Source organism: Anopheles stephensi, chromosome 3 (assembly GCF_013141755.1).
Source record: "Anopheles stephensi strain Indian chromosome 3, UCI_ANSTEP_V1.0, whole genome shotgun sequence".
Lineage (NCBI taxonomy): Eukaryota > Metazoa > Arthropoda > Insecta > Diptera > Culicidae > Anopheles > Anopheles stephensi.
The window spans coordinates 39,848,410-39,870,096 of NC_050203.1; the positions used below are offsets into that span (position 1 = coordinate 39,848,410).

Sequence of the window (21,687 nt, forward strand, 5' to 3'; positions counted from 1 at the left end):
GTGTCTAATTCGCTGCACAATGGCGAGATCATCAAACAGCTCGTAGAGCACATCGTTCTTACTGTTCATTAATTATTCTTCCGGCTATACTGTGCCAAAAACTCCTTCTGAAGTACCTCTTGGAGTAGAATACCTCTTGTTTCCAACAACGTGGACTAGGATTTGGCCAACAACTATTCTACACAATCCTAGCTTCGCCCAGCGAGACGAAGACAAGCCCCTTTCACGTATCTACACATCTATGTTGATGCCGAGGTTCTCTCTTTTGACCCCAGTTAGGTGAAATTTTGGACGACTTTATAAGTGCGATGAATACCCTTTGTTTAGCATAATTTAGGGGTTTCACCCCGTTAGTTTCAACCCGAATTTTTAGGGCCCCTGGTTGATCCTTTGGTAAAATTCTGTTCCATTAGAGAGTCTCAAACCAATGAAGTCATCACAATATGTCAGTTTCTGGATTGACTTATAGAAGATATCCTCATCGGAGGTCTCGGGGAGGTCCTTGATAGTAACCGACTCTGATAGGCTTCCTGTCATGTTTCAGTAGTGTTGTAGTACTGTCGAAATATCTGTTTTAGTAGTTTAAAACATCTCTCCAAAAAAGCTCCACCCAATCGTGAGTAAGCGATACAAATTAGCGCCATCCAATAGGAAGCGAAAGCGTCGAAGACCTGCGCTATACCGCTATCCCATGCCATGTGATGCATTCGCTGAAGTATGCACAACCAGCATGGCAAACCTCTGCAGAATGTTTTTTAGCATTTCGTCTACTCCGTAATGCTTGTAATTTGTGGCCAGCCTTAATGGTGAAAGACATTCGTGATTTCAATTACACGTTACGTCGTAGATTTATCCTTAATGCTGATCATGCATGCATCCGGAAACAGAACTTCAACAACCTCAAGTGGATTCTTATATTTGAACAGTGGTAAACATTTCTCAATCATGCGTTTATGCTGTGAGTTTTCTCGAGTAGCCAAAAATATAAGATCCGTGTAGACTTGCGGCCTTCCGGTTTGCATTGTCCATTCATACGTTCAAAGAAAATAGCATGACACGTTTTGCTATTCTTTGCATTTGTTAAAAGCGTGCAGAACTCTGTCTCTCTCTCTCTCTATAATTCAAGGTTCAAGGCATGGTGGTATCGTTGTAATATCGATCTTTCGTTTGCAAACATTATGCAAACAATGTGTTTTACATTAAAACAAATTATTGCTTACTCTCACAAACAATGTTTCGTCGCTCGCTATACAACAAGCAAATGCTGCACGTTCTGAAAAATCGTTACGATTGCTAAAACATATAAACATTTTCTTAGCGTCACGTGTCCCAGCAAACGAGTCACCCTGTTCCTACCTAGACCGACCGACCGTTGATCGAGAGAGCATTTCTCCACGCGAGCGCAGCTGGTTGCACCGAAACGATGAGAAGAGTGGTTATCGGTTGCGTTGTTGTTATGTTTTTGCAACTTGCATCTTTGGAACCGACTCCTCCCTCCTTCTCACCCCCTAACCCACCGTCTTCGCGGGGGCCCATCGTCCGACCCATCGTCTTCGTCGTCGTCACGGGTTAATTCATAGCGAATGGAACTGAAGCGCGCTCGCGTGAGCCCACCCCCAGGATCGAGACGCTTCTCCACGGAAATGATGGCCGTAGGCAGGGCTGCTGGGAGGGGGAGTGCGGGTGGTGAGTGAGAGTTTGGTACGGTGGCACTGACGAGGTGGCGGTGGGAAGGGCACGCGACGCGACCGAACCAAACCAAAACCGGACCCCGAAGAATTGTGTGCAAGCAGCAGCAGTGAAGGAACACACATACACCCGGACTGCATCGGCGCGTGTATAGAGTGGCCGCGGCCAGCGTTCGAAAAGTCAGTTGCGTTCGGATTGTAATCGGAATTGGTTGTGTGCCGTGTGCTGCGTCGTGTTGTGCGGGTTTCTCTCGGTTCGCGGGCTGTTTCTCTTTCTCTGGCGTCTCGCGTCTTTTCCTCTTCCTTTCCGCGTGACAACATCAATATTCCCCGCGCGCCGTCGATCGATCTCTATCCAATTAAGCGCGGCACGGTGGATCGATTACGCTGGTGCGTACGCGATCGATTGATCGTTCCGTAAACATTGTGCTAGCCAAGTAGTAGTGGGACACGTAAAACGCATCGCGCAACAACCTTCACAACCGAACATTGCCAAAAAGCGGTTCCCCGTGCCCGTGACACTGTGTGCGTTTCGTAAGCAGCAGCAGCAGCAGTAGCAGTTGCGTGTAAAAACCCGTCAACCAGGTAGTGTGGTCTCGCACACACAGGCTGCCCGTGACAAGCTGGAACCGCGAAAGGAAAAAGGGCCTTGAGTTCGCAATTTGGTGCAAAGAGGACAGTAGTAATTTCCACACTATTATCACCGCGGTGACGGTTTCCTATACGATCGTCAGCAAGCAGATCGCGCACCTCGGGCCGAAGGTGTAAAGCGATTGTGTCCGAGCAACCGCACACACTGCCATCGGGAACGTTTCGGTTTGTGTGTGGCCATAAAAAGTGATAACAAGTGATAACGAGAGTGAACAAGTAATCTTTACAACACACAACACAACACACATCCACCCGCAATCAAAATTTGACGTGACCTTAGGTGTGTTTGGTGGTTGATCGACACCGTGTGTTTTGACTGCGACCCGTCGATCGGTTGGCCGTTCTTTGGACTTTGGCTTGGCACGCTGCGCGGACCTTAGCGTTTTACAATTTTCTGCTTCGTCTACCAAAAACAGAAGGGAAAATTACGGCATGTATCATCAATTTATGGAGCTGCGTGTGGTGTGGTTCGTCGTCGTCAGCCTATGGCTTGCCCGGCTGAGCCCCGTGCTGGCGTCAGGCTTCGGCAAATGTCCCAATTACCCTTCAATGCCAAAGTTTAACATGACAAAGGTAAGGATGCAAGAACTTTATCACATCGCGACTGGCTTTTTTACACTAGAAATTAGGAGAGGACACAGCCCTCACGGCAAAGCAGCCGTGCCGCAACAGCGCATTGCCGCAACTAGAAGGGCATTATAGTGTGAGCATTAGCTTCGATGCAACTCGTGCTAGACCGGCTAGAACGCAGCTGGGCGATGCAGGGCAATACTTTGCACGACGCACAGCACCGGACCAACCACCGGTTGTGGTGTCTGCAATGGACTGCACTTGCGTAAAGAAAAACAGTTCCATGCTCAACGAGGCCAACCACACGAGTTCAGGGTTATTGGTTAACGAGCAAGCAAAGCTCACCGAGTCCGCCACCAACCGTGGCATGGAATAATGGTTCCTCGTTCGGTGCTTGTTTAGCTTTCTAAGCCAGCATTAAGGTTAGAGGCCGTTAAAATATGGATCGTTACAGTGAAAGGAATCGTAAATCATATCCTCCCGCTCGTTGCTCGCTGAACGCCCATCGCCCATGGTGGCGGCGGCGGCGATGTAAACAATCCGGTTCGAATTCGGCCACCACCCGCTTGTGTTGCACTTTAAACAAACAGACCAAAAAAAAAAAACGAAACCGCTGACCAAGTTCGTCAGTCTTTGTGTCGATTGGAAATAGATCCAGTTTGGGGTTTTTTATTTCTTTCCTTCTGCATTGAGCGCAGTTATTTGGTAAAAAGCGCCATACAACCGTATCGGCAAAGCAAAAAGCTACCGATCATCGCTTAACAACAACAAAACGGAACATTCGATCCGTTTGGCCAGTGGTGTTGGGTCCGAAAGTAAGTGGTTACTTTTGTTGTGGCGATGTTAACCAATGATTCACCCACGGATTGGACGCTCCGCCTCGCTGTGCTTTCTCGCTTCCCTTGGAGTATTGATTCACCTTCCATTTTCTTCTTTACATCATTTCTCCACACCACACTGGGAGGAGGAGGAGGAGGAGGAAGGTCTCCTCGCGGCCAGCATATGATGCTATAAATTTAAACGGCCGATAAACACTCGAATAAATAAATAAATGTCCACCGCTTCACGATCGACCGTATGGAAGGTGAAATCGGGAAAGCGAGTGGCACCCGGGCTGGCGGGGGCGACCGAAGGAACGCACAGGGCTTCACTGCTGCCAAAAGCAAGTGCCCAATGTGTGTCGATTGGTTGGTTGGCCTCGCACAACACCGCTCGCCCGGACGCAACCCGCAAAACTTTCAAATCCACCCGGCTGACGTGCCAAACTTACGTAATTGTCCGTAAAATCCGTAGCCCACTGTTTGTTGTCCGTTGTCGTGGTGCAGTCGTGGTTGCTGCAGGTGCTGCTTTTACCTGGGCCAGTGAGTCAGTGAGTCAGTCAGTCAGTCACACGCTGCTGCAGCAGGTCCATTACACTTCCAATGCACGAACGAACCTCAAACCATCCCCCCCTCCTCCCCCCGTTTGAGTTCGCGTAACCATCATCGCCATTGTCACCACCGCCGGGAATGCTAGCGGACCTATTAATTCCAGGAGAAAACCAGCTTACTTGCCAGAGAAGCACCCGCAGAAGCGTAGCGTGACAAACGCAAAAATTGACCCATTGATTGTCTTTTTCTCTGTGCACTCCCGTGTGCTTCCAGTTTTTAGGCAAATGGTATGAGGTGGAGCGGTCCTTCTATCTGCCCGAGCTGGCCTCCGGCTGTACCACGATGACCTTTGAAAACACAACGCTCCGAGACGAGGCCGGCCGAAGCCAGCTGGAAATTTCGATTAAGTCTGTCAATCAATGGTAAGTGGAGCATACCCACCCACCCGGCCGCGATTACGACCGCGGCACGCTTCTAATGCGAACGACGCTTTTTTCCTTTTCCAGGACGGGAAATCCATCCATCAGCATCGGTGAAGCCGTTCCCGAGAGTGAAACCTCTTCCATCATGAACGTCCAGGTATGCGGAAGAAAATAAAACAAACACTAACCACAAACAGTGGACAGTGGTTGGTGGGATGAGAGGACAGTGGGGAAGAGAAGGAAAGCATACTTATCCGTAACGGTACTGGCGGAAAACTGCCCGCGGATTAATTGTGCACCGGCATCCAACGGGACTGTATAATTTGTGCGTTTGTTTGGATAGCGTTATCAAACAGGCGAAACCAAAGCATTGCCGGCCGGTGGAATTTCATTGATGGCTCCACACAAACACACACACACACACTAGAAGCATTCAAAAGGCCCCCCGCGGGAAATGCTTGGGGTAAAATTTAACCTACTTCTGAGCTATTCTAGCCGTTCTCGCTTCCAGACCAATATGCATTGGAAAAATGAGAGAAATGTTTCCTCTAAACTAATTAAAAGTATGGATTTTTTTTTAGATCAACACTGGTTAGAATACAATTACAATTAGCTACGCTTTGCACCAACCGGTTTGCACCAACAACCTTACAATGGATTTACGCGAGGCGTAAAACATAGAACAGTAGCTTGTCGTTTTCCATTGACTAATTGCGACGACATCGGATTAATGTATGTCGCTCATTAGACGAAACCTCGTTGGTTCATTAATAATTGTTCGAAATGGAGATTTACTGTCCTCATTCCGTTTTCCAAAATTGCTCTTCATAGTATCATTTAATGCTCCCTCTCTTCAAATTTAGTTTCTAATTATGTATAATATAGCTTGTTTATAAACAAAGTTCCTTAAACACTTATCATAAAAATGATAAAATCATGATTGCAATGTGTCGCTAATGCACGAATGTTGAAATGGTGGCGAGTATCGAAAATAAAAAAGATGCTTTCCCATACCGGGAATCGAACCCGGGCCTTCCGGGTGAGAGCCGGATATCCTAACCACTAGACAATATGGGACTGGTTACCGGAGAGCTGCAAATAGAGGTACTGGTCATGTTTACACCGACAAAAAGGCATCATAACACTCTACTCGTTAGGATTTTTTTTTTGTTGATTTGTTCCACTCACCGTTTTAATGTATTGCTCACATTAAAAATACCTTCTTTTTGTTACCTTTACCCATCGAAAGCCATTAGGGGGTTATTACTTCTTTTTTAGTTAAAACTGGTTTTGTGTGCAGTAGTTGTGTTTCTCAACAGCCATTGTTGTCTTTCACTTTCAGCTTCAGTCACGGCTTCCGACCGCAATCGCACGGCTCCTGCCTGGCTCGGGTCGATACCAGGTGCTCTACACCAACTACGACAATTTCGCCATTCTCTGGTCGTGCACGAGCTTCGTGGCAGTTCACGCGGGTAAGCAGCACTCTGAAATTCAAAAAACAAGATGCGAAATGAAAACTGGTGGCTATATTGATTTGATTGGTTACTCATTCCTATCTGACACGTCTGCTTCTCCATGGCCTTACCAAAGATCAAATCTGGCTGCTGGGACGCGAGCGGGACTATTCGACGGACATTCGGAAAAAGATCTACAACGCACTGGAGCAGCTCAGCCTCGATCCGGACCGTTTGTTCATTGCGAAGAATAAAAACTGCCCAGCCACACTTTAAGCTTTCCAGACGCGCAGCAAGAGACCACCACCCCTAGGACTACTTACGATTACTGAGGATCTGTGATATTATTAACAATATATATTCGGTGCATACTGAAGCTATAAACGGCAACGGAAAAGGACATTTGGAATAGAAGGACAGTTGGACAGCGAAGACCCACAGGGAGACACAGCCAGCCATAAGTTTTCGGATGCCTACACACAGTTGGTTTTTCCTTCAAATATTTAGCAATAAACAAGAAAACCGATCGTGTAAATTAAAACGCTGATATTATTGTACGCATTGAGAGCTGCATAAGATATCGAATAGTAGTATTTTGTCGTGTTTTGTTGTTGTTGTAGTAGTAGTTAGTATTGCGCGATTTTACTATGACCATCATAAGGGGTAGCGATTATAGTTTGTTTTAAAAAAAAGCTTTCATTTCGTGTGGGATTGATTGATTGCAGGCGCGTTAGCGGCATTTTATAAAACAAAGTTAAATGTAATGCTGAAGTAGAGAGAAATACAGAGAGAGAGGTAGTGAGAAAGAAAGGGAGAGATTATTGTGGCGGACAAATTGTCTGTGCGTGGTGTGGTGTACGTACCCACGGTCAGAGATGTTGTGCGCTACGCCGTTTTGTCCCGTGTTTCGCGTTCACACTAATCAATAATGCTCTTATTGCGCTAGCTTAAGTACTGTTCTTAATCGGTAAAGAATAAAATTAGCAGAAATGCATACTCGGGTTTCCTTATCTGTGTCAAACGCGGACTTAGAATGGTCTAAAAACAAACAAACACATACACAAAACAGATCTAGGGTGACACAAAATACAAATCGGCACAATTAAACAAGGGGGGTACGTGTATGTGTGTGTGCAAGTAGATAAGGTACAAAAATTGCATATTTAAAATGATGTTATCGCATATTCGTACGCGCTGCGCTTCTAAACATTCTGTTTCCGAGAGTGAGCAATAGTTATCTAGTGAGAGAGTTAATATCGATTTGCGATCCGATGATCGGTGTCGGTATCGAAGTCATAGTACAATTGCTTGTGTGTCTTCGCACCTAATACTAAAATTGTCGTTTCCGTACTGTCTACTTAATACCTCGCTACTGACCTTACATGCCAAAGAGGAAGGGCCTTAACTTATCGGCATTGCTCCTATCTCGCTGTCTTACCCTTTTTACCAGTGTTTCGAGAGAACCGCAGTAAATGTCATGCGTTCCGAATCAAACTATTGCTTACTTGGGCTTGTGAAACTCCTCCTTGCACAGCTTGCAGCTCCAGGATCCCTCGGGCGGGGAAACGAGCGGCGGTGACAGGCAGTACATGTGATAGCCACGGTCACAGTCGTCGCAGAACAGCAGCTGATCATCGTTGTCGGATGTGCCGCAGATGGTGCAGTACTTGCACTCGATGCACTGCCACCGATACTTTCGCACCGAGATAATCATGTTCGCCGTGAACTGCAGACAGGACGGATGCCCCGACCGGCCACAGTCCGAGCAGGACACCAGCTCTTCCGGCTCGAACGTTTTCTTGTTTTCCCTTGCGTCGCCCAGACAGAAGTCACAGTAGGGCGAGGGAACAGCACGGCTTTTCTCAACCGCGCCACCGCCGCCTCCACCACCACCAGCAGCGGCTGCAGCTGCACCAACACCACCACCAGGACCGCCAATCGGGCCCGGACCGATTGTTGGGCCGACGATCGAAGATGCTGGAGCGCCACCGGCCGACGCCACCGTACCGGCAAGGGCAGCCATTGGCCCGCCTGCAGCGGCGTTGCTCGCCCCGAGTCCGGTGGAATGGTTTGCGGCCGGGCCAGGACGACCGTTGCCCAGCTTCGGTGGTCCTCCGTCCGTTGGGTCACCGCTACCCTCGGCTTTTACTTCCGGCACCAGCTCCGGCATCGGGAGCTCTTCAGATCCACCTCCTCCTGCGCCTCCTCCGGGTAGGGTCAGTGGGGATGAGCTGTTCGATTGGGGTGTGAGGTTCGGTAGTGTTTGAACACGGTTCTTTTTCGGTGTTTCCACCATATCTTTGAAGCTAGGACCCAACTCGCCCCCAATACCTTGCGATTTGCGTCCTCGGCCCCGTCCGCCACCTCTGCCACCGCGACGATTGTTCGCGTCCGACAGCGAGGAACCGCCGGACTTGCTGCGCCCACCGCCAGACCCACCTCCGCCTCCGCCCCCACCACTCCGCGCTCCCTTGCTCTTTTTCTTCCGCTGGCTGAAGCTCTCCTCATAGTCACAGTCCGAATCCGGCAGATCGTGGTCCTCGAACGATTCCATGTCGTGCATTTCCATCTCGTCGTAATACCAATCCTTGCCCGCCTTGTCCGACTCATGCTCCTTCAGATCCGCCGCATCAACGGCGCTCGATTGGTCCAGGTTGGAGTTTTCTGAGTCGTATGTGCTTCCACCACCACCACCACCGCCTCCTCCACGATCCCCACCGATACCGCCGCCGGGCAGGATGGAGGGCGGCGGCGCCGGTTGAAGATGCCCGAACGGACGGTGCGTGTACGCCGGGAAGGGTGGGTGCGGCTTTTGCAGCAAATACTGCCGGCGGGACTTACGCCAGCGGGCCGCTGGGTAGCTGTACACTTGTCCATTCTTCAGGCCCGGGATCCGGTGACGGCTGTGCATAAACAACGCGCAGTGATTCTGAGCGACGCCCGTCTGTGGGTCGAGAAACGGCATCCGAAGCCTCCGTTCCAGACATAGCCGGGTGTTGAACGTTTCACTGTTTTCGATAATCTCTTTGTACGTCGAATCATTGAGAAAATTCTCTATTTTCTCTAAATTATTTACGTTCACTATCAGGTCGGAGGACGCCATTGTGCGTGCGTCTTATGAACAGTGTGTCGGCTGGCGGTCAACGATGGTTGAAGTTACCTTTGCGAAAAACTACAAAAAATCGCACAAAATTAAACTGGATTTTTTAAATATGTTCTTGCATTCACATGACTACCAAGGGGTTCACTGAACCCTGTTGAGAGTAAAGGAGAATTGAGCCGTAAAAGCATACATTTCCAATCATATGTTAATTACGAAAATGGCTATGGTAAGAACAATGTATTTGACCGTAAACCACTCGTGGATATACCACTGTTTGTTGGACTGCTTTATCCGGGCCCAAGATGTATACATACGGTTGGCGATACCAAAGATAATCATAATATTCTTATAGGAAAATCTGTTTTTGAATGCCTTCGGAATAATTGAACAATTCTGGTGTGTTACCGATATTTAAATCTATTTCCCTTTCTTCCTTCACCGTTGTTCGTTGTCTGGGAGTAGCCATTGCTGTGATTTGTCCACCTCGCCTGTGCATACAACAAACAGCTCCTTATCATTGCTTTGCAGCTGCTCTCGTAGGTACTGTAGCATGCTTGATTCCTGCAATCAATGAAAAGCACTCGTCAGGGAATCAGTCGTACACTTGGTTAGATTTGTGCTGCCGTCCATACTCACATCTCCTAAGCACTGGGGAGCATCCAGTTTGGAGTCAAGATTCCAGTACTCTTTGTTGATTTGCCGAATGGCTATCCAATGTCTACGCTGTATAGGTAACCTAACAAACCCCACTTTGTAGTTGCTTGGAACGTTCAGAATAAACCCCACTATTTTCGATGTATCAATTCGTGATGGATCTCTGCGAAGGAGGGGCGGGCATTTAGTCGATGATGTCACAGAATAAGCAGCTGCCGTACTTACTTTCGCTTATCGAACCAGATAGCTTCACAATCCTTCATGTGAAGTGCGGCAATGATAACATTCACATCATAATTTCCAAGCCCAAGGATGGATCTACAAGAGGAACCGGATCAGTTAGTCTAGATTTACTGCTGGAATGTTGACGGCCATACCTGTGAGGATTGATGTATTCATTTGGAGACAGATTCTGACAAATTTGATCCAGTTGTGATTTGCTGAATGATGATTTGTCTGCAAACGTTGTACGCGGTAGACATATGTGGTCAGAAAGCACGAAACATAATCTGTGATACTGCATACCGTACCTTGAAACAAGTTGTTTAGTGCATGCAGAGCGCACAATTCTCGCTGTTGCTTTTCGTGGTACATGCTTTGAGTCCGTCTTGCAATGCAAATGCTGTGTGTTCGCCCTGCTATTAAGAACGATGCGTGTTTTGTTTTGAGCAAAGCATTGTTGACAACAAAATCGTCTGTCAAATTAATCGATACCCCAACACAACGACACATTGCACTATGGGTCAATACCGGAATAAAAAAGATTTTTCAGATCAGTTACTCTAAAACAAGATAAAAACAAATGAATGTGTCGTAATTATAACAACATGTTTAATAAGTGTAACTCCCAAAGAAGATTCAAAACAGAAGATCAAATGAGTGGTGTTGGAAAGATGTTGATTTAGAATTTGTGCCAAGATAACAGTATTCATCTTTAAATTCCATCGTTTTCCTACTAGAATACTACACAACAGCAAAGAAAAACAAATAAATCACAACTTGTAAATGTAAAATGTATTCCGTAAATCGTCATGTATTTCACATGTTAACCGTCATTTCAAATATCTGTATCACCGATTTGGAACAAAATAAGCCATTGCCGCACGGATGACAGTGCCCATGACCGGACGCTCCCCACAGTGCTTTGTCATCATCAATTTCTGTGGAATCGACGACGATTGCAAACATTGCCAAATTCCACCTTTTTCAACAGGTTCTAGGGAAGTGGAAAAACGGACGGTACAGTTCTGTGCTTGCCGCGAAAGTGATTGCATTTGCGTGTTGGTGGAATATTTTAGCTCATACATCTCGAAACCAATACCAGGCTCCATTTATAGAATTGGACATGGGACGACAATAAAAGCAAAACAAAACAGTACCGTTGACTGTTTCCCTTTCACTCGAACCCCGAGTGTGGATTTGCCACATCGAAGGAAGAATAAAGAAGGCGGTGTGTGTGTGTGTGTCGCTCATCGGTTCGGATAAATAATCAGTTATCCCAGCTTTTCACTTTCGAGATTATCAGTTGTTGTGCAGATAGCAGATACCGTAGTGTACCATACAGTCGCGCTTATTAGATAAGCTGAAATCGCTCGATGTGCGCGGGAGGAATGGGTAAAAGTGCACTTGATGAATAGTTATGAACATTTTTAACGCGCGCGCGAATCGATTACGAAAACAAAAAAAACTGAACCATAATGAAACCAAGCACAACAAAACAGGCGAACGCGGGCGCGCCAAGCCCGACTGCGAGCGTTAACAAACTTCCGGATGGGTTTGCGTCAGCAAATGGTTCCTCCGCTGGCGAGAGGAAGTTTGTCGATTACTCTAGCATTCGGGAGAAGACTGTTCTGGTTGGACCGACCGAGGACCAGTTCGATCTGTTGATGCAGCGATTAGAAGAACGCATCTCGGCTAGTCGTGGTGAGACGGTGTACGAAATTGGCATCGGAGAAGGTAAGTAAACAGACACAAATTCGCACGCACACACACAAACACAAACACACCTACTCTCTTTTCCCTAAATCCGCATCCGCTAAGAAATGGTTCCTCTATCATCAATCTAGATGGCAGTGAAAATGGATTAGAACAGGACGAGTATGCTGCTTCGCTGGCAACGCTCCAATCCCTGGCAGCGATGCTGCGCGCGGAGTGTGTTGAGCTGCGTACCCGTAAGGCGGAGAAAGGTATCACTGGTCAGTACCTGATCCGGCGGAGAGTCGAGGAAGACGATTTCACCGAAGTACGGGTTGCCGTCGTCGGTAATGTAGACGCCGGCAAGTCTACGCTGCTCGGCGTGCTGACCCATGGGGAGCTGGACAATGGACGTGGCTTCGCTCGACAGCGTCTGTTTCGTCACAAGCACGAAATAGAAAGTGGCCGCACCAGCTCCGTCGGAAACGACATCCTTGGGTTCGATGGTGTGGGAAATGTGGTAAACAAGCCGGACCATGGCACACTGGATTGGGTAAAGATTTGTGAAAAGTCCGCCAAAGTGATCACGTTCATCGATTTGGCCGGTCACGAGCGATACCTGAAGACAACGGTGTTCGGCATGACGGGACACGCGCCCGATTTTGGAATGTTGATGGTGCGTGGAGGAATCTCATATTTTTATTATCAATTTCACAATAGCATGTAAAACCCTTGACTCATCTTTCTCGTAGATCGGAGCAAACTCTGGCATCGTGGGAATGACGAAAGAGCATCTGGGGCTTGCCCTGGCACTGTCGGTGCCGGTGTTTGTGGTCGTCACAAAGATTGACATGTGTCCCCCGAACATTCTGCAGGAGAATCTGAAACTGCTATACAAAATACTGAAATCACAAGGCTGCCGCAAGGTACCGGTAATGGTAAAAACGAGCGATGACGTCGTGCTGAGTGCTACCAACTTCGTCTCGGAGCGGTTATGTCCCATCTTCCAGGTATCGAACGTAACGGGGGAAAACCTGGACTTGCTGAAAATGTTCCTCAACCTGCTGAACGTGCGCACCACAGGGAACGATGCTCTGCCGACCGAGTTCCAGATCGACGACACTTATGCTGTACCGGTACGTGAGATTTCTATTTTTGTTGGAGCCTATCGGACTCGTTTGAATGAAAAAAGGATGTATCTTACTCTGTTGCAGGGTGTAGGAACTGTAGTGTCCGGAATCACGTTGCAAGGTATCGTGCGGTTAAACGACACGCTGTTGCTGGGACCGGATCCGCTGGGTGATTTTCAACCGATCACAATCAAAAGTATCCACCGTAAGCGGATGGTGGTTCGGGAGGTGCGCAGTGGCCAGACGGCTAGCTTTGCGCTGAAGAAAATCAAGCGCTCCCAAATCCGCAAAGGTATGGTAATGGTAAGCCAGGCACTGAATCCACAGGCCTGCTGGGAGTTTGACTGTGAGATACTGGTGTTGCATCATCCGACGACGATTTCGAGCAAGTACGGCCGTTGGTCGGCAATGGTGCACTGTGGCAGCATTCGGCAAACGGCACAGATACTGCAAATGTCCAAGGAATGCCTTCGCACCGGCGATAAGGCTGTGGTACGCTTCCGGTTTATCAAAAATCCCGAGTACATGAAGCCCGGCCAACGGATGGTGTTTCGCGAGGGCCGAACAAAAGCGGTCGGCAATGTGATTCAACCGCTGTACACACCCGGCAGCATCCAGCAACGGTCCAAGCCGAACAAAATGCAATCGAACCGTGGTCTGACCGGTGGAATGATGCAGAGCGGTTCGGGATCGGCATCCGTGAATTTGCCACTGTCCAAGGGCTCCAGTGCAACGGTTGACGGTACGGCGGCTGGCACGGACAATGGTACGGCCAACAGCTCACCGATAAACGATTCCACACCCGTGCTGGACATTGGAACCGACAAGAGGAACCATCGGCCACCGGGAGGCGGTAATAAGAAGCGCATGAATATGGTTGGCGGGACGGCAGCTGGCACCAGTGCGGCATCGCAATCCACTGCTGCGACCAGTTTACAGTCCGCTAGCGGGAAGGTGTTATCGACTGGCGGCTCTGCTGCGACATCACAATCGGTGGCTTCGAATTCTTCCGGTCCGTCGAGCTCGGGAACGGCGGTCGCAGTCGACATGGGCAAGCTATCCATTGCTTCCAACTAGATAAGGGTTTAATTTGTTGTTGAATTGCGCTGAATGAGTGCAGCATTGAACTATGTGAGCGACTCAACGGGCTATATGCGATGGGAAGTTCCATCATTTGCGGTTGAAAACCGGCAGCAGCATAACAAGCAGTTTTGCGTTACAAAATCTCTTACCACCGTTTTTGACATCGCGCGTTTACTGCGCGATGGCCATAATCTGGCAAATTTTGCAATTTAATACTTAGTATGCAAACAGACACCTGCCAGCAAGCGTGTAACGTTCTTACTCGCAAAGATTTATATTTTTTTACCTTCTTTTGACCTTTTTTTCTATTAAATTTAGTCACCGATTTGAGTTACTGTTGCAAGTATATTTGACGTGTGAATCTTTAAGGATGATAAGTTTTGAGCAAAAAGCAGCATCCAATAACCCGGATTATAAGTGAGCTGAGAATTGAGAGGGGGGGCTAACCATTTTGTGGGAGAGAATACTAATAGTTCGAAGTTACTGCAAATTAACCCGAACCCGTTGAATTGAATTGCAAAACACGCGACACAAAGGTACATTTTCAAAAATACAAATAAATTTTAATTACATTGAAGCACGGCACAGTTTACACAACTACACACACGCCCCGAGCACTCTCGAACACATCCGCAAAACATCTTTCACTTCTTTTTGGCCAAATCATTCTTCGCATTTTCGATCTCTTTCTGCACGTTCGACTTGAAACTGCGTAGCGCCTGCTGCAATCGTTCCGGCGTCATGCCAACGAGCTTCTGCTGTTCGGCAACGGAACGGGTGCGATAGTACGCGCTCAGCACCATCTGGGCCGCTCTGCGCAGAGGGTACGAGTCGGCCAAACGTTGGATTAGCTGCTCGTTGTTGGCTAAGTATCGTAGAATCAACTGCAGCACCATCGCAACCTCTGTTACTGGCGGCTTATCCTAGAACTGGACGTTTTTATACTTCTTGATGAGCTGCTGCTTCAGTGCCAGCTGTTTCCGGAGGCTTTCGAGTCTTCGCAGTTGCTCCTCTTTGCTGTACTCGATACCGTGCAGCTTCCGGATGGTTGCCCGGGCGGTCTCAAGTGTCCGCTGAAGTTCAAGGACCTTTTGCGGGAGAGAATGAAGGACGGTACGGTTCGTTAGGTTTGCTTTGTGTTGTTGGGCCACAGTAAACAGACGTACCTTCTGACTGCACTCGGCACTTTCCTTTTGTTTCGCGGTGTTATCTATCGGGTCCTTTTCCACACTATACAGCCGGAGGGAAAGATTGCAAACAAAGCATTGATAAGAATTGCGAAATTTCACGTTTCTTTATATAATTGTTTATGTTGTTTTTGTGCCGATCGGTCAAGGAAGTGTGCGGGGGAGGAATGGAAGAACAACGTGGTGTGAGCAGGTTTTCGGTATGTCATTTCGGAGAATCAATACCGAGCGGCCGGGTTGATGTGTGGTGAAAAAATAACTTTGCATGGTTCGCTGTGTTGGAGAAGTGCAGAAATTGTATAGGCACTGTAGACATGCAGCATTTACCTTCGGATGATGTCGTACACAACAGGCAGTATCTCGATTTCTACTGGCTGGATTTTGGGTTCTGGAAGTAAACAAAGTTGGCAGACGATGTACGAATGGGTATTTTAACGATTGAGATGGTATCTAACCTGGAATGTTGGCGATTTGCGGCTTAGTTTCTACGACATCCATCGTTTTGTTTGGACACTGAATGTTTTGACTTTCGCGTGTGTGACAGCCATGCCAATATGTACCGCTGTGTGGACATGACCGATTTTCTGAATGTAAACTCCATAGTGCATTATGTCCATTCGTAGCAATCTCATAGTTGGAATGTAAACAAAAAGGGAGAGAGATGTGATAATAGACAGAGAGAGAGAGAGGGGCAGAGAGAAAGAGAAAAAGATATGCTCGCGGCTGTACACAAATACGCTGATTACAAGCTGCCGTTGCCGCTTAAACAGCTTTGATGGTTGTAGAAGCTGTCACTTTAAAGAAAACATTGAACAACGGAAACATTCGGAAAAAAACATCGAAAGACGGTTTATTGCGGTGTTGTCCGTGAAGAATGGTGCGATGTACAGGGCGTAAAGCTGAGGGTATTCTGTCTTTCTACCAAAGCTTATTTTTACGCACTGCAATCGTGATAGTACTTTTTGTGTTAAAAAATTACATGCTTTCTGTAGCTGGTTTAATACCCAGGTTTTGTTATGTAAAAAAGTCGGTAATCTTGAACATCAGACTGATCCATTTAAGACTGGTCATTTTAAGTGGTGATATTAAATAAAAATGTCTCGATACACATGGGAAGCCAAGAACAGAATCGGCCCGAACATAAGGGTCATTTGGATACTACATGCCTAGAAAGTTGTATTCGATTGATCTATCGCATTAGTTTAGGACTTGAAAAAAGCAGAACAAATTGCCGAATCAAACTTGGACAGTTTAACATGGATATATCCCTTGTGGATACATCCTTTCGGCGTAAAAAAAGGAAAGGCAATTTGCAGACAGTAACCCTCAACTGGAGTCATAGTCATGGAGGAGCATCGGGGAAAGAAGAAAAGCCTTTAGAACGATGAACATTTATGGTAGCATACGGCTGAATAAAACAACCAGGCACAATAAAACTTTAAATAGGAAATCATTAGCCTTAAATATTCCAATAGAACGGCAGTATTGTTGCACTGGGAGCAAATAACAGAATGCCTAGATCATTTCAAAGGATTACACTACCAACTTCAGTTCAAAAGATCCGTCACAGCAACAGAGGTTGTGTGAACCAATGGCAGATGGCTCGTTGAATTTAAACGCCGTTAAAGTTTGCTAAAAGTTTGCTCTATTTTCCGATCGTATTGCTGTTGCCGTTCAAAATCAGCCTACCCCACAAAAGTGGCTTGTTGAGCCAGGAAAACGAGCGATTTCTGGCGTCTGTAACCAGACGTACCCGAACTTCAAAGAGCCCGAAAGTAATTGCTGCCGTTCGGAAGAAACAAACGAATTCAACAAACGCGCATGGAAGCGAATTCTTCCCACAAATTGTTTCGGACATTGATTATCGTTTTCTGGGAAGGTATTGAGACAGAGTGGCACGGATATTGTCAATGGAAAATGTGTAATGCAAAACACCGACTCTCTCATCAGCGTCCCAGTGTGTCCAGGTGGTCTAGAGTTGGAAGAGTGTACCGTACGAACTATGGATGTTTTGTCTATTGGTGATCATCACAAAGGGGGATATTTTAGTCGGAACAGAAATCGTTATTAATTTATTTTTAAAGCTTTCTCCGACGGCTTTTTGGTTTGAACTACTACAGGAAGTGCTACCAGTTCCTTATCGAAGAACTAATTTATTATCCAAAATTCAACACCGATCTATCTCGCACGAATGTTCAACTAATCAAACGCAAATAAAGAGAGTCGCTCGCAGAAGGAAACTTTCTGAAGAGTTACAAATTCAGACAAACCGGAGCTAATTGAACGTAATCGATATCGGAAATGGCCACAAGTGTTGCTCTCTTGGCGCTGTAGTGTAGCTGTAGGCTGATTGAACGGAAATAGGACTAATTAAACGATACGCCTCGAGTGCGCGGTCGTGTACCGAGCACACCGCTTCTTGCGGGCCACGTGGCTCGTGCCTGGCGAACGGGAACCGAATTTGCCACAAACTTGGCACGGCGCATATGAATAGCTTCTAAATGAATATTTACGCTCAAGCCCCAACCACCACTCGGTCCTGGTGAAGTCCCCGGTGGGAACCAAGATCGCTGTTCGACGCGGTTTGATGATTTGATGAACAACTTTCGCCCATTGATATGTGTCATCGGTCCTAGCGCTCGAGTGTTCGACCATCTCTCTGAGGACCTGTGGAGAGCGATGATAGAACTGTGGCATCGACAGCCATCAAAGTATCATTAAGTTTGTTCCAGCCGATTTTTTTCTCTTCTGTCCTCCAAAAGACTTACGCCAGACTTGAGCTCCAGATCGAAGTTGTTCTCGATCATTTTGATTGCTTCACCCTTATCGTTCGCGAAAAGTAAGCAAAAGTTTGATTAAAGGAGAACTTTCTGTTTTTGCTGGGAAATGTATCGTCACTGTTTGGCCATCTTGCTGTGTCACACCGAACGGGGGCGAATAGTGATTTAGCGCCAGGAGGTTAAATGACCCATCTTTGCAGCAACACAAAAAAAATCTCCAATTGGGAGCGATTTATTCGGATATGGGTCGATGGCAATTTGATGACAGAAAGGAATGATTCTCACCAATGGCCAATGTTTGATCAAAATTTGCGGTAACAAAGAACCCACCCACCAGGGGTTGTTTTTTTCTTCCCAGTTTTTTTTTGCTGCTGGTCAGTCGAACTCGTGGCCTCCTGTTTGAGCTGGAATTAGGTTGGGAAACCTCACCGAAAACCAATTTTACCTTTGCCAGATATTGGGAGTTTAGCACGAGCTCGGATGGATACACAGCCTGACGCATAATTACAACATTAACGAGTCGGCGCAGAGCAATGAAAGTAAAGTTAATTGGATGGACTGGAGGCGGAATTCAATTCAATTTCCACGCGTTCTCAGAAACGAACCGTTTTAAAGTAGCAAGGACGGTCAGTGAAGAAGGCACTGGGATGTCAAGTATGCTAATGTGACGCGGGTGGCCCCCACCGGAGTCAGGAGGTCGATTCACTCACTTCCTTATGAATGTAAATTTAATTGCTGTCCTCGCCCACTCGCCCCCACACTGATCCAGAGCATCTCCATCAGGAGTGCGCGTGGACAAAATCTCGTCGGCGACGCTAGTCATTACTATGCGACCGGTGACGAGGATGACGTTTCGGGACGTACCCTCTGGATGCTCGGGTGTACTCAGAATTGCAGCACGGCCAGCCGTGGGACAAAGCAATATAAATGTAAATAATGTCGCTTATCGACTGCGTGCCGTCAAGGCGATGGGCAAGCCTTGCTGGCTGGTGTATTGGCCGGGATCCAGTAACGTGCAGGCGTACGGGGTCTGGTGACACACAAACAATGTGTTTATTACGCCAGGGAAATAATGTCGTCCAAGAGGAGTCGGGAGGCGCCTCGGGAGGGGGTGTTTCTTTTTTTTTTATTGTACGCATCGAATCTCGAATCTCATTATCTCACGGGGATGACAGCCCACGGAAGAGATGTGACGAGTGCGAGGCATCTTGTCAAATTATGGCTCTACATAAAGACGAACTGTAATCACATGATTGCTTGGTTTCTTGTGTAATTCAATGTAATGATTGTGGAGCTCAGCGAATCACCTCGGTGTAGCTACGGCATCATTAGCAAACGTTTCGAGCAGGCTATACGACGGAATAAGATTTGACTGCCAGATCCGTCGATTCTAGGGAAATTACGTGTTGTGCGTGGATAAAATATGTTAAGCGCACTGTAGCAACTTTCACTACGACATTTGACTGCTGGGTAATGCGTAAGGATACGTTCGTTGGAATCAGAAGGAACCCAAGTCTGTTGCAAGCTTCTTATCCGAAACTACAATAATTAATATTTGCTTTAAGGGATTATATTTTCCGGTTAGTGTCGCCTTTCGTGAACTGAGGACATAATTCTTTCAATAATGTCCATTACATTCTTCTTCTTTGCTTGACGACCTGTAAGGAACGACTGCGGCAGAACGATCTAGATGGGAACTTTTCAATTTATGTTCCCTACTTACAAACAATAAAAAAGGGGACCGAATTCCTGCAATGATCATCAAATCTGAAGGCTATATGCTTATTTACAACACAAAATCCTAATTTTTCTATTCCTTCTTGGCAAGTTTAACAAGTAAAAGAGTGGTTTTGCATGAGAAAGCCTTGCTATGTATGCGTAGCTAAACTTGAAAGTACATCCTTTCTTATGGGAGAAACAGAATGTTTAAGAAGTTGTTTTCAGTTTTCTCTTACCATGACGAGTGGCTTCTGGTCCAGGCTCAGGTGTATATAGAGCTTTTGCATAGGTCTTTTTTTGTCTAATGTGTTTTGAATACATTTACTTCAGAATAGCAAAGAGAAACTCAGTAACGATTTTTTGATTGATTCAATAAGAGGAGCGTTTTCACAAAACCAAAACTCTGTCCATTCGTTAACGGCAGGATCGGGATTTAAATCCAATCAAGGCCGTTCCCCCATGGTAAGGACTGACTATCAATCTGCGTGGTATAAATAAGACTAGACAGGCCATTCGATGGCCGGGATAACCTATCAGAACTTTGCTACTATTAGCATGCTTATTACCATTGCTTAGTAACCGTGTGCAGGTCTTCAGATTAATATGATTATCATTTCTGTGTTGCACCCTTACAATATGCTTCGTTTCTTTATAACAAATTTCGGAGGGGTTTAGAAGGAGTTTGTCACTGCAGAGAGGATACATGAGACTAGAAGTACGATGCCTAGGGAACGCTGAAGGAGGACTAACTGTTAAGAACGTTGAAAGGGATCTAGGAGAATAGAGAAGGAGCACCTATACAGTCGAACAAGAGATTAAGAAATCGGCCGATCGTGCGATTTCAACGTGCAGCTAGCGGTCGAATAGTTGCGAGCGGCCTAGTTCATAGGGAAAAGTAGAGCAAACTAAATAGGTGTTGGGTGCCAACAACAATGGCTAGATCAAGCGATACACACTTTCAATTTCGATCGCGCAAGCAAACAGTTTAATTGGAGTTAAAGTGAGAAAAACCGCGTCTGTTTAAGCTATACATCACTCCAAGCACCCCAGGCGACTACTCCCTCCAAAAATAACAGGTCTTTCTTCTTCTGGTGGTACCGCAACCTCGAGAGGTCGCGCGGCCTGCTATTTCTGGCTTCTGTGACCCGTAGCAGTTTGTAGGATCCCTGCTATACATCTGAAAAACACCTCATGAAAAACATACATTTCATAAACACGTGCAAAGGAACGGTCAATCACACCACAACCTTATGCAATAACTGTTTAAACTTAAGTATCCTATACCCCACCAAGAACCGCATATTTAGCAGATTTGACCAAACACCCGTTGTAATAAGAACTCTTAAAAACCGACTAGCGCACTCGGCTAAGCGAGTTGCGCAATGCAATACAAAACCAAACCAGCCAATGCACCAAACATCGCACGGTGCAGACAGCGGTCAGCAACTAAGCGTAAAACTTTATCCACTCCGAACCATCGCAAACCAATAGAACAAAACAGACATAATCATAACGACACATTTTATGCGAGCGTAGCAATCGATCGCAACGCGTCCGATCGCCCCGAAACAAGCAAATCAATTAATGATAATATCATTCAGTGTTGTTTGATCTCGTTTTCTCGTTCTCGTTCTCGTTTCCCGTTTAGCTACACCCTCTGTGATACAGTAATACGTCGTGTATCCTCTGTAAAGGATCTAGGTGTGTGGCTCGACGAAACGCTGTCCTTCAGTTCCCACGTTGTTTATGTAATAAGCAAGACTAATAAATCACTGGGTCTGATCATTAGGCTATCGTCCGAAATCCGCGATCCCCTCAGCTTGAAGTCCCTGTACTGCTGTTGGGTGCGATCCTCCTTGGAATACGCGGCTGTAGTCTGGTCTCCCCCAGGCTCCACTGCGATGGCCAGACTGGAGAGCGTTCAGCGTAAGTTCATTCGTGTAGCTGTTCGGCGCTTCCTTA

The 21,687-nt window shown here is 46.8% G+C and overlaps 6 protein-coding genes and 1 non-coding gene across 7 annotated transcripts; 2 read left to right on the top strand and 5 right to left on the bottom strand.

Annotated features, from left to right (window-relative positions):
- Nucleotides 1-1,783: 1,783 nt before the first annotated feature.
- On the top strand, nt 1,784-7,149 carry LOC118511984 (apolipoprotein D-like). The gene is made up of 5 exons (XM_036055724.1): nt 1,784-2,912; nt 4,553-4,701; nt 4,786-4,858; nt 6,044-6,173; nt 6,292-7,149. Exons 1-5 carry the CDS (start codon nt 2,772-2,774, stop codon nt 6,429-6,431), a joined length of 633 nt encoding a protein of 210 aa, XP_035911617.1. The 5' UTR covers nt 1,784-2,771; the 3' UTR covers nt 6,432-7,149.
- On the bottom strand, nt 5,707-5,778 carry Trnae-cuc. The gene has a single exon. It is a non-coding gene; the product is annotated as a tRNA-Glu (tRNA).
- LOC118511956 (zinc finger protein DPF3) lies at nt 6,687-9,300 on the bottom strand. The gene has a single exon (XM_036055674.1). It carries the CDS (start codon nt 9,256-9,258, stop codon nt 7,657-7,659), a length of 1,602 nt encoding a protein of 533 aa, XP_035911567.1. The 5' UTR covers nt 9,259-9,300; the 3' UTR covers nt 6,687-7,656.
- A 355-nt stretch (nt 9,301-9,655) lies between these two features.
- On the bottom strand, nt 9,656-10,608 carry LOC118511983 (josephin-like protein). The gene is made up of 5 exons (XM_036055722.1): nt 10,443-10,608; nt 10,290-10,368; nt 10,138-10,230; nt 9,895-10,075; nt 9,656-9,819 (listed from the first exon to the last, which is right to left on the bottom strand). The coding sequence occupies exons 1-5, from the start codon at nt 10,504-10,506 to the stop codon at nt 9,694-9,696; spliced, it is 543 nt and encodes a 180-aa protein (XP_035911615.1). The 5' UTR covers nt 10,507-10,608; the 3' UTR covers nt 9,656-9,693.
- A 446-nt stretch (nt 10,609-11,054) lies between these two features.
- LOC118511948 (GTP-binding protein 1) lies at nt 11,055-14,622 on the top strand. Its single transcript, XM_036055657.1, has 4 exons — nt 11,055-11,868; nt 11,979-12,502; nt 12,579-12,962; nt 13,041-14,622. The coding sequence occupies exons 1-4, from the start codon at nt 11,610-11,612 to the stop codon at nt 14,031-14,033; spliced, it is 2,160 nt and encodes a 719-aa protein (XP_035911550.1). The 5' UTR covers nt 11,055-11,609; the 3' UTR covers nt 14,034-14,622.
- Nucleotides 14,577-14,963, bottom strand: LOC118511988 (protein NCBP2AS2 homolog). The gene has a single exon (XM_036055728.1). The coding sequence runs from the start codon at nt 14,933-14,935 to the stop codon at nt 14,684-14,686; it is 252 nt and encodes an 83-aa protein (XP_035911621.1). The 5' UTR covers nt 14,936-14,963; the 3' UTR covers nt 14,577-14,683.
- LOC118511987 (mediator of RNA polymerase II transcription subunit 9) lies at nt 14,577-15,840 on the bottom strand. The gene is made up of 4 exons (XM_036055727.1): nt 15,682-15,840; nt 15,554-15,614; nt 15,206-15,269; nt 14,577-15,127 (listed from the first exon to the last, which is right to left on the bottom strand). The coding sequence occupies exons 1-4, from the start codon at nt 15,722-15,724 to the stop codon at nt 14,963-14,965; spliced, it is 333 nt and encodes a 110-aa protein (XP_035911620.1). The 5' UTR covers nt 15,725-15,840; the 3' UTR covers nt 14,577-14,962.
- Nucleotides 15,841-21,687: the final 5,847 nt, after the last annotated feature.